The following is a 16,413-nucleotide window of genomic DNA, read 5'->3' as shown; positions in this document are numbered from 1 at the left end:
AAAACTTATAGGTTTGATCATTTCCTTTAATGACCGTTAAATAAAATCTGTTAAACTATGTTTGACAAACTAATGATAAGTTAATTGATACTAATAAGCTAACTGTAGTTGATAAACTAGCTGATGAATAGATAATGCTTGATAAAAACTAACTAATAATAATGTAAACTTGACAAAAATACATCTTGAAAAATTAGTAAGTACAATATTTTATAATATAATTAAAACTAATATTAATAATCTAATATATTAATAACAAACAAAATAGTTAAAAAAAATTTAAAATAATATAATATGTTAATTGAAAAAGAAGAATAAGATACATTTTGGTCTTTGTGGTTGTCACTCATTATCAAGTTCGGTATCTTTTTTAAATTAATTACAATTCTGGTCAATGTAGTTGTTATTTTGTTTCACTTTTGGTCCATCTTACTAATTCTACTTTAAAAGGTTATTCAATTTTTTTTTTTATCTTTTTCCTTTTTTTTATTTTATTCCATCATAGATTAAATTACAATTTTTTCCATATGGTTTGTCTTTTTCCATTTTCGTCTTTCTTAACATTTCATTTTTCATTTTATACCCTTTATTATATTAATTAATTAATGACAATTTTAACTAAAATTATATAATACATATTTTATTTTTAAATTTCACTATTAAAAAGTCTTGTTGTTATATTTAAAATAAGTTAAATATTGAATAATTTAAATTTTTTATTCAATTTATCCAATATCTATCTACAAATCCATCTACACTATTAATAAAAACATTTATTATTTTAAATTGGGTTACAACAAATGTAACATACTTTATTATTTATGTAAGATGAAAACCGAAATTTATTTATGTTTATTGATAGAAAACGTATCGTAATCGCTCTCTATCTATCACCTACCTACCCCTCTCTCTCTCTCTACACACACACACACACATATATATATATATATATATAGATTTTTAGTTTTGGGTTCACCGAGTATGTTTGACGAGTGTTAAAACTTGATTGTTGTTTTGTTCACGATGTGCATCAAAACCCTTATCAAGTGTTTTTAGTGATCTGTTGATTTTTTTGGTTTTGGTGTTTTGTATGTATTCACTTGTGATTACAAATGAGTTATTTGGTGGTACTTGTTAAGTTATCTGGTGTTCATAGTGTGTTAGGTTACCGGTAAGACTTAGTTATTTTCTGTAAAATTGTCTTGTTAAGATAGAGAATTTATAAAATATCCATAATAATCTTTATTTAAATTTTAGTCAAAATTGTCAAAATTACTAATTTACCAATTAATCTAATACAATTTGTGGTTTATACTCGATCTCACCAATTTCACAAGTTCTACGGTTCTCAAAATAAGGCCCTATATATATATATAAAATATAATAAATCTAAAATATAATTAGAATAATCATTGATTTTAACAAAATACTTAATTAAAATTTAAATTAAATTATAAATTTTTTTATTAAATAAATTACATTAAAATACGAGAATTTTTAAATAGTTAATATAATAATAATATCGATATATATATATAATTTTTTTATGATATCTTTAAATTTATATTTTATTTAAAAATAAAAAAAATATTATCGTTTTTTTAAAAACACATAAAATCGTATTATATTAACAAAATAATAAAACGAAACTTTAAGATCGAGATGTATCTCGTTACATTACACGAATAACTTTACGATCTTTGTAGAATCAAAATTATCAAAAGGAGATATCATTATATTAATAAAATCAACATGTTATCGAGTAATTAAAAATCATCAATATGCTTAATTGATTAAATAAAGATTATTTTAGAAATTGATTAAAAAATAAGAATAAAATTCAAAATTGATCGGATTTATGTGCAATTTGCCAAAATTAAATGTGGTATTTATATATATTCAATATTTACAATAAATGATTTATTATTTTAACAATAAGATTAAAAAACGGTAATCACTAATCAGGGGTTTGCCTCCGGGCCCCTGGTTCGATACGCCTCCAGGTTTATTAGCAATTTGCTGGTTTCCAAATGCTTACGCCGGTGAAGTCACAGTTTTGATCGGAATCCGGTGAGTTTTCCGATTTGCACCCTACTGCTTTCCTGTATACTGTTACAATTTTAATTTAATTTGATTCTATTCAATTTAATGCAGTCTTCCTAATCTCGGGAAAATGCCAAGAGGGAAACTGTAAGATTGCAGTATCAGTGCTGGAAGATGCAACTTGTTGTTTGAATCTGGAAATCATGATTTTCATGGCTTTAACCTCCACTCCTTGAAAGAAAAAGGTGCATTTTGCATTTTGCATTTTGATGTGAACCTAGTAATTTTCTAATAGGAAATTGATATGGATGTTGTTGCTGGTAAATTTATCGTCATTATGTTTCAATTCTGGTATTTATTATGGAGTTTGATGTAGTTATCAAAATATTTTTGCACAAAAAGCTTGGAGTACATGACAATTTGGAAGTTGAAAAAAGAAGTATTAGTTCTTGGAGTACAATTCCCTTCTTGAACCAGTAGCTCATTCATCTTTAAATGATTATCTAAATTGGATTGAACTTTTGTTAGGAAGTTTATACTACAATCAAGTGCATATGACGTGACTGAATACAAATCAACATGCAAAAGTACTTCTGTGATGAATCATAAGGGAGCAAAGTCAACATGTTTCAAGCAAAAGATTTAAAGATTTGAGTGAAACTTGACGTCACCTATATGAATATGAGAGAAAATTGGTCAGGAGGTAGATAAAGCATATCAATTTAACACACTTCAAGAATAGGAAATTGTGGTGAGGTAAGGAAAAAGAAATGCATATCTTTGGTGAGAATGTGCCTGCCTCTATCCTATTATGGTAGTGTACTATTTACAACCCATAGCATTTACCAAGGCTCTTTTAGGTCACTTGACGGCCTAAAACCGAACCAAACTAAACCAAACCCAGGGACCCCCACATGGAGTAGGGTCTGGGGAGGGTAGGATGTATGCATACCTTACTTCTAGCTTTGGGAGTAGAGAGGTTATTTCTGTGAAGATCCCTTCTCGTAAAAATGTTTTGAGAAAAAGGGTTTAGCGAAAAAATAAAGGTTCCAAGTTTTTTACAGAAGTTTGAAAGAACGGGTTGAGAAGAAGAAAAGAGTAAAAGAGAGAAAAATAGTTTGGAAGAGTTGAAAAAAAAAGACAACGGGCAGGTAAAAAACCACCAAAGTAACTAAAGACGAAGATGAGTTAAACAAAACAGCTAGTAGGTGAACCACAACACTTCCTCGCATAGACCCCCCTTGCAATCTAGGGCACCGATATCTAGCTATCCATCATAGGGTCTAACCCTCCTCCGACCCACCCTCTACTTCTCCACCGCTCCCCTAACACTTGAAATTCTTCAAGAATCCAATCAAAAACTAGTAACACAGTCCATCATTAGGACATTGTTTCATAAATGTAAAACTCTTGGCCAAAATGAGCACCTTTCTTTTACTGATTGTACCGGTGCATAAAAAATCATATGATATTCATATGGAAAACTCTAGTTGCTTAAAAATATAATTCCCAACATGTAGGGAAATGATTGGCCTTCACCAATCATTTTATAACTTGTATAATAGGAAAACATAATCCATGTACTAGCCATTTGTGATATCCATTTATGCATAAATTAGATAAAAGAAAAGAAATTAGTTTACTGTTAAACAGTGACCACACAAGTTGCAATTTTTTATATAATTCTTTTAATTTCCTCGATCTTCTTTATTTTGCAAATATGCGTCTTAGCCTATTGGTGACTTCCTTACTTTATTATGTGACGTAATGTAGAATAATTATCATGTGATCATTATTGATTTTCTAGTCCTTTTCTTTCATAGGTTAGTCTCCATGTGATAATAGCATCTGTGCCTTAAGGGATTATTTTAATGTATAGAGCTAAGATCTAGAATAGTTCTGTTCTTGTAATTTTGTGGTGGCCACAACATATTTAACTCTCAACATTTGAAATTGTACATGAAATAAAACCGTCTTATTCAAACCAACTTCCCATGATGACATGCTTAATTCAGTTTTACATAAGCACAAATGACTAAATTTAACCTATACTGCTATTGTATCTCTTTTCATTTTCTTTAAGTAATTGAAGCGCTAAGGTGCCGCCTTCCAATTAATAGTCACTTCCGTATCCTAGTGAATACTCTTGAAATTTGGAAAATCTCAAGTCTAAAAATCCCTGCTCTGGTCTGCTTAAGCATGCGTCTTGGTTTTAAGCGCCGCTCTACCACTTGATTAGTCAGGGGTGCTTAATGAGCCACCTAGGGTTAAGCATCTCTCACTGCTCAGATTAGCAGCTCATTGTTGAATTTAGTGTTTAAAAAATATGACTAGCGATTTGTCAACTTTTTTCAACTTATATTCATCAATGGGTTTTTTTCATCTTGTGTTCATCAATAGGATTTTCTCAACTAGGAGGTAAACAATGCAGTTCTTTATGAGTAATTGTATAATTGGAACAATGAAAGTTATCATTTAGAAAAGTAGTTGTACCAAATTAGATTTATCGAATTTTTAGTCTCTGCTTAGATGATTAAGAGCTAGTAGGTGGCTCATTCCTGGCTCTGCTTGACCCTTTTTGCAACACTGGAAAATCTTAAAAGAATGCAATAAAAAAACATAAGGTAGCAAGGCATGTCATCATTGGGATATTGCTTTATAAATGTAAAACTCTTAATCAAAATAAGCAACTTCCTTTCACTAATTGTACCAGTGCATAAAAAAAATCATGTGTAGTTCATATGGAAACACCACCTTGCTAAAAAATTATTTTCTAAACTTAGGATACAACTGGCAAAAAGAAACTCAATTATCCTTCACTAACCCTTTTATAACTATTACAGTAGGATGAAAGGATTAATATACTAGACACTTGTAATACCCACTAAAGTGAACTATGCATAAATTATATAAAAGAAAAGAAATTAATTTAAGAGTGAAGTACAGTTTTGGTTTCTGTGGTTTTAACTTTCCTCCATTTTCGTCCCTATTATGCATTAATTGCAGTTTTGGTCCCTTCGTCAAATGCCTGTTAAACAAGTTTGTGAAGTGAGGGGCATTTTGATCTTTTTTACATTTTCCCATCATTTTCCATTAAAAAACTCATATTATATATGTAAATAATATAGACTACCCCCTTCCACTTCCCTCCACAACAACCAGCGACCCCTCGCCTACTGCCGGAGTGCCTGTCACCATCTCAGGCTTCCTCCCACCCCTTTCACCAACTCCGCCATCCCCCCACCCCATTCACCTTCTCCGGCCTTTGCCCACTCCTTCACCATCTCCGGGCTCTGCCTGCCTCCTTCACCATCTCCGGCCTCCACTCGTCACATTCACCATCTGTTTGGTTATGTTTTAAGCAACAATAGACCCGGAGAAGGAGAAAGAAAACGCGGTGTTGCAGGGGCACAACAAAAGGATGATGCAGAAACAGGGGCTGAGTTTGAAGGTGGTGGCTGGTTGGAGAGGTTGTGGTGGAGATGGGGGCACGAAGATTTGTGGTCGATTGGAGGTGCAGGAAGGAGTTGGTTGTGGCTTCTGGTTCTATCACATTCACGGCGGTGATCAAGGTGGAAGGAGAAGCAGCGGTGGCTGGCTGTTATGGTGGGGGAAGGGCTCCCTGTGTGTGTATAATATAATATAAATTATATTTAATTTTTTAAGTGAGGGGCATTTTGGTCTTTTTATCTCACTTAACGGATTGAAACCATAGGGACCAAAGCTGCAACAAAATGCATAACGCAGTTACCAAATCTGTAATTAATGCAAAATAGGGACTAAAACGAGGAAAGCGTAAACCACAGGGACCAAGACTGTAATTAACTCTTTAACTTAATGTTAAAAAGTGACCGGGCAAGTCGCAATCGTGTTACATAATTTTTTTACGTGGAACGTGTAACGTGGGACGTGGAATGTGGCAGACACGTCTCACCCGATCACTTGGCATGCAAAGATAAGCATTGATATATAAAATGCTGTTACCAATAGTTGACTTGTCGATGTGGGATGGAGGCTGAATGTAACAGAACAAATGGTTGTCAAATTACCTGAAAATTGTTAACAATCACACATGTTTTCTACTGTTAGTTAATACTAGACATGATGGTTGAGTTATTTATCATTTTCATCCATGGATTAATTAGTGTCAACATGGATCTAGCTAGAGTTCCCAAATCTTTATGATTTTGCAAAGATGCGAGCTATCAAATGTTACCAAACATAGAAAAGTTATCGTGCGTTCATCATTGATTTGCAGCTCCCTTTTATATAGGATAATAGGATTTGTGCCTTAATTTTTTGGTGCAACATAGTTGGGAATATTTCGTATCGGGTGATGATAGAAGCAACAATATAGAGAATTTTTGTTATCTTGGGTAATCTATCAAATATAAACCTTTAAATAGTTAAGGGTAGATAATTGCCTCTGTGACCATGATATTGATGTGTAGGCTCTCTATTTCATCTAAGGTCGGGGTATTAGGATTTTTTTGTTGATAAAGGTGCATTAAGATATATATGGGACTATGGGTAATGTGGGGTTTTATATAGCTAAGATCTAGAAATAGTTATATTCTTGTAATATTGTGGTGGTGTCATACAACACTCTTAACTCTTCGCATTTAAACTTGTACATGGAAATAAAACTGTCTTGTTGAGATCGAGTTCGTATAATGACATGCTTAATTCAGCTTTACATAAGTACAGATATTTAATTTTAACCTGTAATGATATTGTATCTCTTTAAGTAATTGAAACTTTAAGTTGCCACCTTCTAATTAATAATCACTTTCTTATTCTTGCGAGTTATCTTTCAGATTTGGAAAACCTGAGTCGAAAAATGCCCACTCAGGGCTGCTTAAGCTTGCGTCTTGGTCTTAAGCATCTACCACTGCTTAGATTAGCAACTCATTGTTGAATTTAGTGTTTAAAAAATGTAACTAGTGATTAATCAATTTATGTTCATCAATAGGATCTTCTCAACTTATGTTCATTGGTAGGATTTTCTCACCTAGGAGGTAAACAATGCAATTGTTTATGAACAATAGTAAAATTGGAACAATGAAAGTTGTCATTTAGGAAAGTAATTGTACCAAAATAATGATATATCGAATTACTAGTCTATGCTTAGACGAACAAGGGCTAGTAGGTGCCTAGTTGGCTCAACCCTCTTATCTTCAAGAATGCAATCAAACAACATAAGCTAGTAAGGCATGTCATCGTTAGGATATTGCTTTATAAATGTAAAACTCTTGACCAAAATAAGCAACTTTCCTTTCACTAATTGTAACAGTGCATAAACATATCATGTGTTCATATGGAATAACCACTTTTGCTAAAAATATACTAGACAATAGACACTAATTTAAACTTAGGATACAACTGGCAAAGCGAAACATTAAAGCAATTGACCTCCACTGAAAGAATTAATATACTAGAAACTTATCCACTAAAACTAAATATGCATAAATTAAATAAAAAGAAAGAAATTAATTTAGTTTTAAAAGGTGACCGGGCAATTCACAATCTTTTTACATAATTTTATAACACAGAAAAATCTTAAAGAATTCAATCCAACAACAAAAGCCAGTAAGGGATGTAATGTGATCATTAGGTCCTTGTACTGGTGCATAACATAGCAAATGATGTCCATATGAAAAAAAATTGACCTTCACTAACCCGTTTATAACTATTATAATAAAATAGAAGAATTGATAAACTAGACACTTAATATCCACTAGAACAAAATATGCATGAACTAAAAACTATTTTTTTTTTATTTTTAATGTTACAAGGTGACCGAGTAAGTCGCAATGCTTGTACATTATTTTTACATGGAACGTGTCACGTGGGACGTGTTACGTGGAACGTGGCAGACGTCTCACCCGATCACCCGGCTTGTAAAGATAAACTGTGGTGTATAAACTGATGTTACCAATAGTTGCCTTGTCGATGTGGGAGAGAGGCAGAATGTAATAGAACAAGTGGTTGTCAAAGAACATGAAAAATGTTCAGTCACATTTTTATACTGTTCACTAATGCTTCCTCCTCAATAGGCATGGTGGTTTGAGTTATTTATTGTTTTCACCCATTATTTTAATTAGTATCCATGTGGATCTAGAGTTCCCAAATCTTCCTGATTTTGCACGGATGCATGCTATCAATTGTTACCAAATGAAGAAAAAATTAAGTTGAAAGTTGTACTTTGTAGTGACTCCCGAGCTATGTTACTGCTAGATTCTCTGCTTCTTATCAACTCATTTGGAAGTAGTTTATGTTTTAAATAACTGAACGCGATTTTGAAATTCTTAGGTACTCCTTGCTTCTTAAGGTTAGGTTACACATATTCCCTTGAGGCAATTGGAGGTCTTTATTTAATTTGTGAAAGAGGTTTCATGAAGCTCAAAGACTTCATCGAAGTAGAGATGTGATATTTCAAGAGGACATGGGAGGACTTTGGTGAAAATGAAAGAATTTCAGGCACTATTGAAATAGGAAGTATCTCTCAAAATGACAATGATTCCAATGAGGAACTTGATGCAACTAGGCCTACCACTAATATTCCTTCTAATAATAATTCAAGTCCAACCAACTCTAGTTCATCATCTTCACCAGATTCTCCTCCATTGAAAATGAGAAGTCTGGAGAGTATATATAACAACACCCAATGCTTGGATTTTGATGAAGTTGCAGATTTTGTTATCTTTGCAAATGCAGATCCTATATCATGTGATAAAGCTTACAAAGAGAAGAGATGGAGAGACGCTATGGACGAAGAGATTAGAAGCATCACAAAGAATATGGGACTTGGGATCTTGTTGATCCACCAAAGAACTGCAAAACCAATAGGAGTGAAGTGGGTGTATAAGACGAAATTAAATGAAAAGGGCGAGGTTGATAAATTTAAAGCCAGGTTAGTAGTAAAGGGATACAAGCAGAAATTTGGAGTGGATTATCATGAGGTATTTGCTCCAGTAATTAGACTCGAAACTATACGTTTAGTTCTTGCTTTAACAACCCAGAACAATTGTGGGTCCATCAAATGGACGTCAAATCTGCATTTTTGAACGGCTACTTGAGGGAAGATGTCTATATTGATCAACTAATTGGATACGTAAAGGCGAAGAAAAGAAGGTATGTCATCTAAAAAAGGCTCTATACGGTTTGAAATAGGCACCTCGTGCCTGGTTCAGCCGAATTGACAGTTACTTTCAAAAGAATGGTTTTAGGAAATGCACATTTGAACATACTCTCTTCATTAAGAGATACAAAGAGAATTTGTTGATCGTGTGCCTATATGTTGACTACTTGGTATTCACTAGCAACTCTCATGAAATGGTTGACTCGTTTAAAGATTCCATGAAACTCGAGTTTGAAATGACAGACATGGGTTTGTTGCATTATTTTTTAGGTATTGAAATAGAGCAAAAAGAAGGTATGATTGTTATCTCACAACAAAAAGATGCAAAAGAGATACTTACCATGTTCAATTTAGATAATGCTTCTCCTACTTCAACTTCTATGGAGTTTGGACTAAAACCATCTAAAGAATGCATCGAAGAAAATATTGATCCCAGAATTTATCGAAGTTTAGTTGGGAGCTTAATGTACTTAACTGCATCTAGGCCCGATATCACCTTCCCAGTTAGTCTAGTTAGTCACTATATGGAGTCTCCGAAGAAAAGTCACTGGGAAGCAGGGAAGCATATTCTACGTTTTATCAAAGGACCCTCATTCATGGCATCATTTACTCTAAGTGAGACAACCCAAAGTTAGTTGGTTATAGTGACAGTGATTACAGAGGAAGCATTGAGGATAGCAAAAGGTGGTTGCCTTATCATCTGCAAAATTAGAATATATATCTCTTTCTATGGCTGGTTGTCAAGTTCTATGACTAAGGGCCATTCTAAAAGAACTACGTATTCCTCAAGAATCTGGAACAAAGATATATTGTGATAATAAGTCTGTGTCTGCCATTGCCTTGGCCAAAAACCCGGTGTTTCACGGTAAGAGTAAGCATATTCGCATTAAGTTTCATTTCATCCGTGAATTAGTGAGCAATGGTGATGTGGAGGTGGACTTATGTGGAACAAAAGATCAAATCGCAGATATCTTTACAAAAGCACTACAACTTGGAAGCTTCATACGTTTAAAAGAAAAACTTGGTGTTTTCTTAGTGTAGCTTATAGGGGGAATGTTAAAGTATATAAGCTAGACTGTTTTGGTTCCATTATGGTGGTTAAAGAAACAGTTGAAAGTTAGCAGTTATCTTCTCAAAGGTTGCAACGTTTGATGAAGGGTCACCCCTGTTGTATTCTTTTGTATATATATACCTATATTGTTTGTATGAAAAAGTTAACGTAATTATGAATACTAAATATATATAAAAATTAAGTTTGGGATTTCGCATTCTGTTCAACCAACAAGCACCTAATGATGACTCACTATTTGTGATGCATGACGCGATGAATGACGTGGCCACATCCGTTACTGGAGATTTTTTCTTGAGGTTAGATGATGAGATGGAGAAGGATGTAAAGGAAGATGTTTTGGAAAAGTATCGTCATATGTCATTTGTTTATGAGCGATATATTGTTTACAAGAAGTTCAAGAGAGTTGAAAGAGCTAAGAATTTGAGAACATTCTTAGCAATGTTTGTTGCGATGAAAGTAAGTTTGCAAATATTCTACTTATCTAATAAGGTTCTGGCTGACTTACTTCATGAGTTACCATTATTAAGGGTCTCATCTTTGAGTTATCTCTAGATAAGAAAGGTACCAAAGTCTGTTGGGAGTTTGAAGCACTTGCGATATCTTAACTTACCTCGAACTAGAATCACACATTTACCGGAATATGTCTGCAATCTTTATAATTTACAGACATTGATCACTTTTGAGTGTAAAAGTTTAACGGGCTTGCTGAAGAGCTTCTTAAAACTTAAAAATTTGCGCCTTTTTTGTTATTTTCGGGGTTCTAAACTAGAGGTATAAAATGAGTAAAATTAAATCTACTTATTGCTTTCAAGGCGACTAAACTCTCCATCCTTAAAGCAATTTTGCCCCCACCGTATGTGCTTTGGTTATGGCGAAATGTTTGTCAAGATACAATGAAGCAACGTATGTAGATTGATTATCAACACCGCACAAGTGGTGATAATCCCGATCGGACTATTGAGTAATCAAGGATTTCAAGAAGTCTAAAAGTATGAATTTATAGCAAAATACTTTTAGGTTAATTTGGTATATGAAAAGAAGATCATTTTTGGTGTTTATAAGTAGGTATATATAGGTACAAGTGACAGCCCTCTAAACTGTCATGAACTTCGCGACGGTTTGAACCGTCGCAACATTCAAACAGCCCCAATAGTTATCTTTGTGACGTTTCAAAGCGTCGCGACTGTTCAAACAGGTGCTTTTGTATCAACTATTGCTAACCACCAATTGAACCATGACAATGGTTCACAATGCATACAAGTGTTATATGAACCATTTCATATATAATTATGATTATGTGGACCTCCCACCATTTTCAATACATATTAAATTAATATATAAAAAATTGTTCCACTTATATACCCACTTTTGTTCCACTCTTTCACCTATATGGGATAAGGTGAAACCCACCAAATCCAAATTTTCTCTTCTTCCTAGACTCAACCCAAAACACTTTTTTTTTTTTGAACGGCAACCCAAAACACTTGAACCTATTTACTTAATTTTGAAAAAAATTCCAACATTTTTGACATTAGAGATATTCCGCTTTTGAACAAGATGCCCTTAGGGACTAGTGAGTTGAAAAGTCTACAAACTCTCTCCAAGATCATTATCGGAGGAGATAAGGGCTTTGCAATAACCGAGCTAAAAAATTTGAAGTATCTCCATGCGTAAATTTCCAGAGAAAATGAAGAATTGAAGAGAAGAAAAAGTAAAAATCCGAGAGAATATCCATATACCATTCTCCTTTATCGACGCCTCCACCATTCTCGATTCAAGGTAATGATTTCATTCTCCCTCTTTGAATCTTTATGGATTTCGTTTAAGGATTTGGAATTGGAGGGATTTGGTATGTTGGGTTTCACCAATCAATGGCATCACCATCTCTTCCTATACCATCTCCGTTTTCACCAACCACGAATATTTGAAGTATGTTTCTCTTCCTAATGCTTCATAACTAGATGTGATATGCATGTTATGTGTTATTATTGCACATAAGCTTAGTAACGTATTGAATGCAACAATTTATCGGGGTAAGAGTCATAATCTTCACTTACCGGGTAAGACTCTCCATCCTTCTCATTCCTCTTACCCGGTAAGATTCTTGGCCCTTGTTATGTTCATTTGATATGGAAATTTATTTGGAAAACACTTAAACGTTTAGTAAACGGCCCCTTAGTGTTCCTATCCTATGTATCCTTTGTTAGTATTGCCCCCCATAAATCTCAAATTCAAATTCAGGCTCTTAACAAATTGGTTTGGTTTGCTACTTGTTAAATTGTAGGATATGACAGTGAGGAAACCTGTTCAATTTAATGTTTGGTGTTACAGCTCAAACAATGGATTATGAAGCCATTATGCTCACACTTGAATATGTGCAATTGCTTTTGTATGATGTGAATGTGGATATTATCTGGATTTATATACCATAAAATTCATTTATAGAATCTTAATTAAAGAGGATAAATATTATTAAATCACATAAAAATAATATTACAGTTTTCTTTTTCTTTTTTTACTTTTTCAAGTGTTTCTTGGATGCTCTAAATAGCCTTGTCTTTTTATTCTTAACCATCTTTCTCTTGACTAGCTTGAATGCAGATCGATTAATCTTTTGAACAACCATGTCGTCAATCCTTCATGCCACGAAATCTTGAATGAGACGGCCAACTGATGCGTACGATGAACCACCTTCAACCACCGTTACCCGGCTCATTTTGCTCATCCTTTTTACTTTTGCTCTCACCTCCTCATCCGCCATCAACCGCCTTATCCCGCTCTCTATCTCCTCCGCCTTCACAACCACCGTATCACCCTCCCGATGAAACACATTATCCTTATAACCCAGTTTAATATCCACCGCCAATCCCAACTCCACCACCATCTCAAATGCATTCATCTGTTGCTCAGTGTACATCGGCCATGTGCCCGTCGGTACGCCAAACCACAAACTCTCCAACATCGAGTTCCACCCACAGTGGGACACAAACCCTCCCACGGCTTCGTGAGCCAACAATGCCACTTGTGGTGCCCATCCGATCACTCTCCCAAACCCATTGGTTCGCTCTAGGAACCCATCTGGTAATATTGATCTTGGATCGTCGTAATCGTCTGGGAGGGCTTTAAATGATTGCTCCGATGGAGGAGGGCGGCGTAAGGACCACACGAAACGATTGCCGCTTCGCTCTAAAGCGTACGCTATCTCCTTTAGTTGGACCTGTAAGATAAGTTGTATTCCATTATTTATCTTACTACCTTAACAGGGTAGTAATAAATCAGAACCACTTGTAGATGCTTATAAAGGAAATGGCTTCATCAGGTATGTTCACGTAACAGAACATTACGAGAACATATCTGATAAAAGTCATTTCCGTTTAAGCAATTAATTTATACGTTATAGTACCTCCTCAAAACTTCCCATACTCCCAAAGCACAAGAACACGACCGAGGAAGGCGGTTGACCATCCAACCAACGAATGACATCTTTATCCTCGGCTTTTCCGGCAACACCGTCGAGATTGAGCACGGGTCCCACCGCGTACACTGGCGGGAAGTCAGCATACGAAGAAAAAGACTCCATTGCATGGGTTTCCAACTCCAAGAACGTATTAACCATGATCGCTTTAACCTCTCTAAATTTCTGAATAGAAATAGTAAGAAAGTCCAACCCGTCTCGAGTCTGGTACACCACAGGATAAGCCATCATCGGCACTGGCTTGATGAAGCTCGGAATCCGAAACTCGCCATCGGATTTGCTCCACTCAATAATGTCTTCTTGCTTATGATCCCTCAAAAGGGTGTCAATATAAAGCTTAAAGCCAAGAAAAGCAGCATTCGAAGTGAAGAACGCGTAGGTCGGAATACCGAACTCATTGGCCACATCTATCATCCCGGTACACAATATATCGACGACGAACCCAGCGATCCGACCAGAACCCGGTAGACTCATCATGTCGATGACAACATTCCTGACGTAACTGCGGTGACTGTTGATGAATCCATAAAAGGAAGTGAAGGGAGCTTTGAGGTCGAGCTTCGATGCGGCTTCTTGATCTGGAGGGAGTTTGATGAATCGTATGCGTTCGATAGGGTTCGTAGACAACGATCGGATGTAGGTGGTGAGAACCGAGGAAGAATAAGGAGGGTGAATGAGAAGAACGGTTATGGCGATGGTTTGATCGCGATTCACGAGTAGTTTTGCCATTTCGATGGTGGACATGATATGACCAACCCCTGGGGCAGGGATGAATACGAGCTCTGGAACTCTACTATTCGCCATGGATGGATGATTTGAAGCTTAATTGTGTTATGTTTATGTTCTTAATTGGGGCGGGGGTGTATATATATATATATATATATATGACAATGATTGAGTTGATGATGTCATTTCATTTGCTGGAAGCACTTTGTATCTTGTAGATATTTTAATGATTTACTTGCATAACAAGAACACTTGATGACCAAGGAAATTGATGTTGAATTGTTAATTTAAATGATTTATTTTGGATCCACTCGACATATATTTTTATTTATTTATGAATTTTGATCCTAATCAAAGAGATAAATAAGACGAAACTATTTAAGTAGAAAACATTGTCAACCATTTGGATGTGTGATGTTACTTCAATTCCACCAAAATTTCTGGATCCGTCACCGTTTACTTTACCGGATAAGATTGTAGTATATCAAAACAGTACGTAAAAATTTACCCAACAAAGGATCACTAAAGTAAAAGTTGTCGTCCTCATTTACCGAGGAAGACTCTTCATCCTTATAATCGCTCTTACAAGATTACTTTCGATCCATACCATTTTGATAAAAGTTTACCGGGTAAATGCTTTTAGTAAACGACACATTAAGGTACCGTTTACCAAACGCTTATCCAGGTAAGCGCTTACCAAGTTACTTTACTTTACCGGATGAATATGGCAATGACTAAAAATCTTACCCGGTAAGAACGAAGACAAGAATCGAGAGTCTTAACCAGTAAGTGAGGACGAGCACTCTTACCATGGTTCGCATTTACCGCGATAAATTGTTGCATACGATGTGTTTTAGTGAATAAAATCTTATCCGGTAAATAAGCAATAGTGTTGAATTTTACCGTTAAGTACTTACCGGGTAAGTGTTTAGGTAAACGACCCCTAAGCCCTTAATCCCTAATGAGGTTGGGCTTTCTCGGTAATCTGGACATGAGTGACCAAATGTAAACCACGAACACAATGCTAACTCACATGTTTATGGATTTTTAACATGTATTATAAACCGGAAAATTGTATAAAAATAAATTTAATTTGTTTTGGTTTCTATTTTATAATTTTGGATACAAAAAAGTAGAGACGGCTAATTATAAAAAATAATACCTTTTACAATATTTTTCTATGAATATTCATCTTTTATAAACATTTTTATGCATAAAGTATTTATTATCGATGCATATTACTTAAAATTCAATATTACAAGTAAATAGTGCGTAAGTTAACTTACTAAAGCTTTATGTTTGAATTTGTGTAACTAACTGCAGATAAACAATCAAATAGTGAATAAACATCTCATTTTAAATATAAAAAATCTAAAATATAATTAGGATAATTATTGAGTTCTAACAAAATACTTAATTATTATATTTATAAAAAATTATATTATTAAACCAAAAATAAAAGAATGAATTAAAGAAATATAAAAAAAGAGAAATTTTAAATAGTTAGTTTGGTACATAATATAAAAAAAAAATCCAATTTTTATGATATCTTCATATTTATATTTTATTCAAAAATAAAAAAAAATTATCGTTTTCTCAAAACCACATAAAACCGTATTATAACATCGACTGAGACAAAATAAATAAATAAAACGAAACATTAAAATCGAGATGTATCTCGCTGCATTATGCGAGTACCCTTCTAGTTTCTCTAAGAGATGTTAGGTTGGAAAACTCTACATCTTATATGTCATATAAAAATTAATAGAAGATTTTATTTAAAACGTGTACTGAAAAACTTGTTAAGAAGCCGAAAACAATGATTGTTTGGTCCTGTAAACTCAATTTATATATATATATATAATTAATAAAATTATATATATAATATTGTAATTAAGATAGTTTATATATATATATATATACTATCTTATAAAGCATTTGGCTAAAACTCTTAAA

The 16,413-nt window shown here is 34.1% G+C and overlaps 1 protein-coding gene and 1 long non-coding RNA gene across 2 annotated transcripts; one reads left to right on the top strand and one right to left on the bottom strand.

Annotated features, from left to right (window-relative positions):
* Nucleotides 1-2,000: 2,000 nt before the first annotated feature.
* LOC112499622 lies at nt 2,001-8,086 on the top strand. Its single transcript, XR_003067245.1, has 3 exons — nt 2,001-2,070; nt 2,155-2,288; nt 7,839-8,086. It is a non-coding gene; the product is annotated as an uncharacterized LOC112499622 (long non-coding RNA).
* Nucleotides 8,087-12,766: 4,680 nt separating this feature from the next.
* LOC112529485 (anthocyanidin 3-O-glucosyltransferase 2-like) lies at nt 12,767-14,539 on the bottom strand. Its single transcript, XM_025140785.1, has 2 exons — nt 13,660-14,539; nt 12,767-13,473 (listed from the first exon to the last, which is right to left on the bottom strand). Exons 1-2 carry the CDS (start codon nt 14,533-14,535, stop codon nt 12,895-12,897), a joined length of 1,455 nt encoding a protein of 484 aa, XP_024996553.1. The 5' UTR covers nt 14,536-14,539; the 3' UTR covers nt 12,767-12,894.
* Nucleotides 14,540-16,413: the final 1,874 nt, after the last annotated feature.

Source organism: Cynara cardunculus, assembly GCF_001531365.2.
Source record: "Cynara cardunculus var. scolymus isolate 2C chromosome LG 16, CcrdV1, whole genome shotgun sequence".
In the NCBI taxonomy this organism is placed as follows: Eukaryota; Viridiplantae; Streptophyta; class Magnoliopsida; order Asterales; family Asteraceae; genus Cynara; species Cynara cardunculus.
Note: the sequence above shows the minus strand (reverse complement) of the source record. Positions and strands in the feature narration are given on the sequence as shown.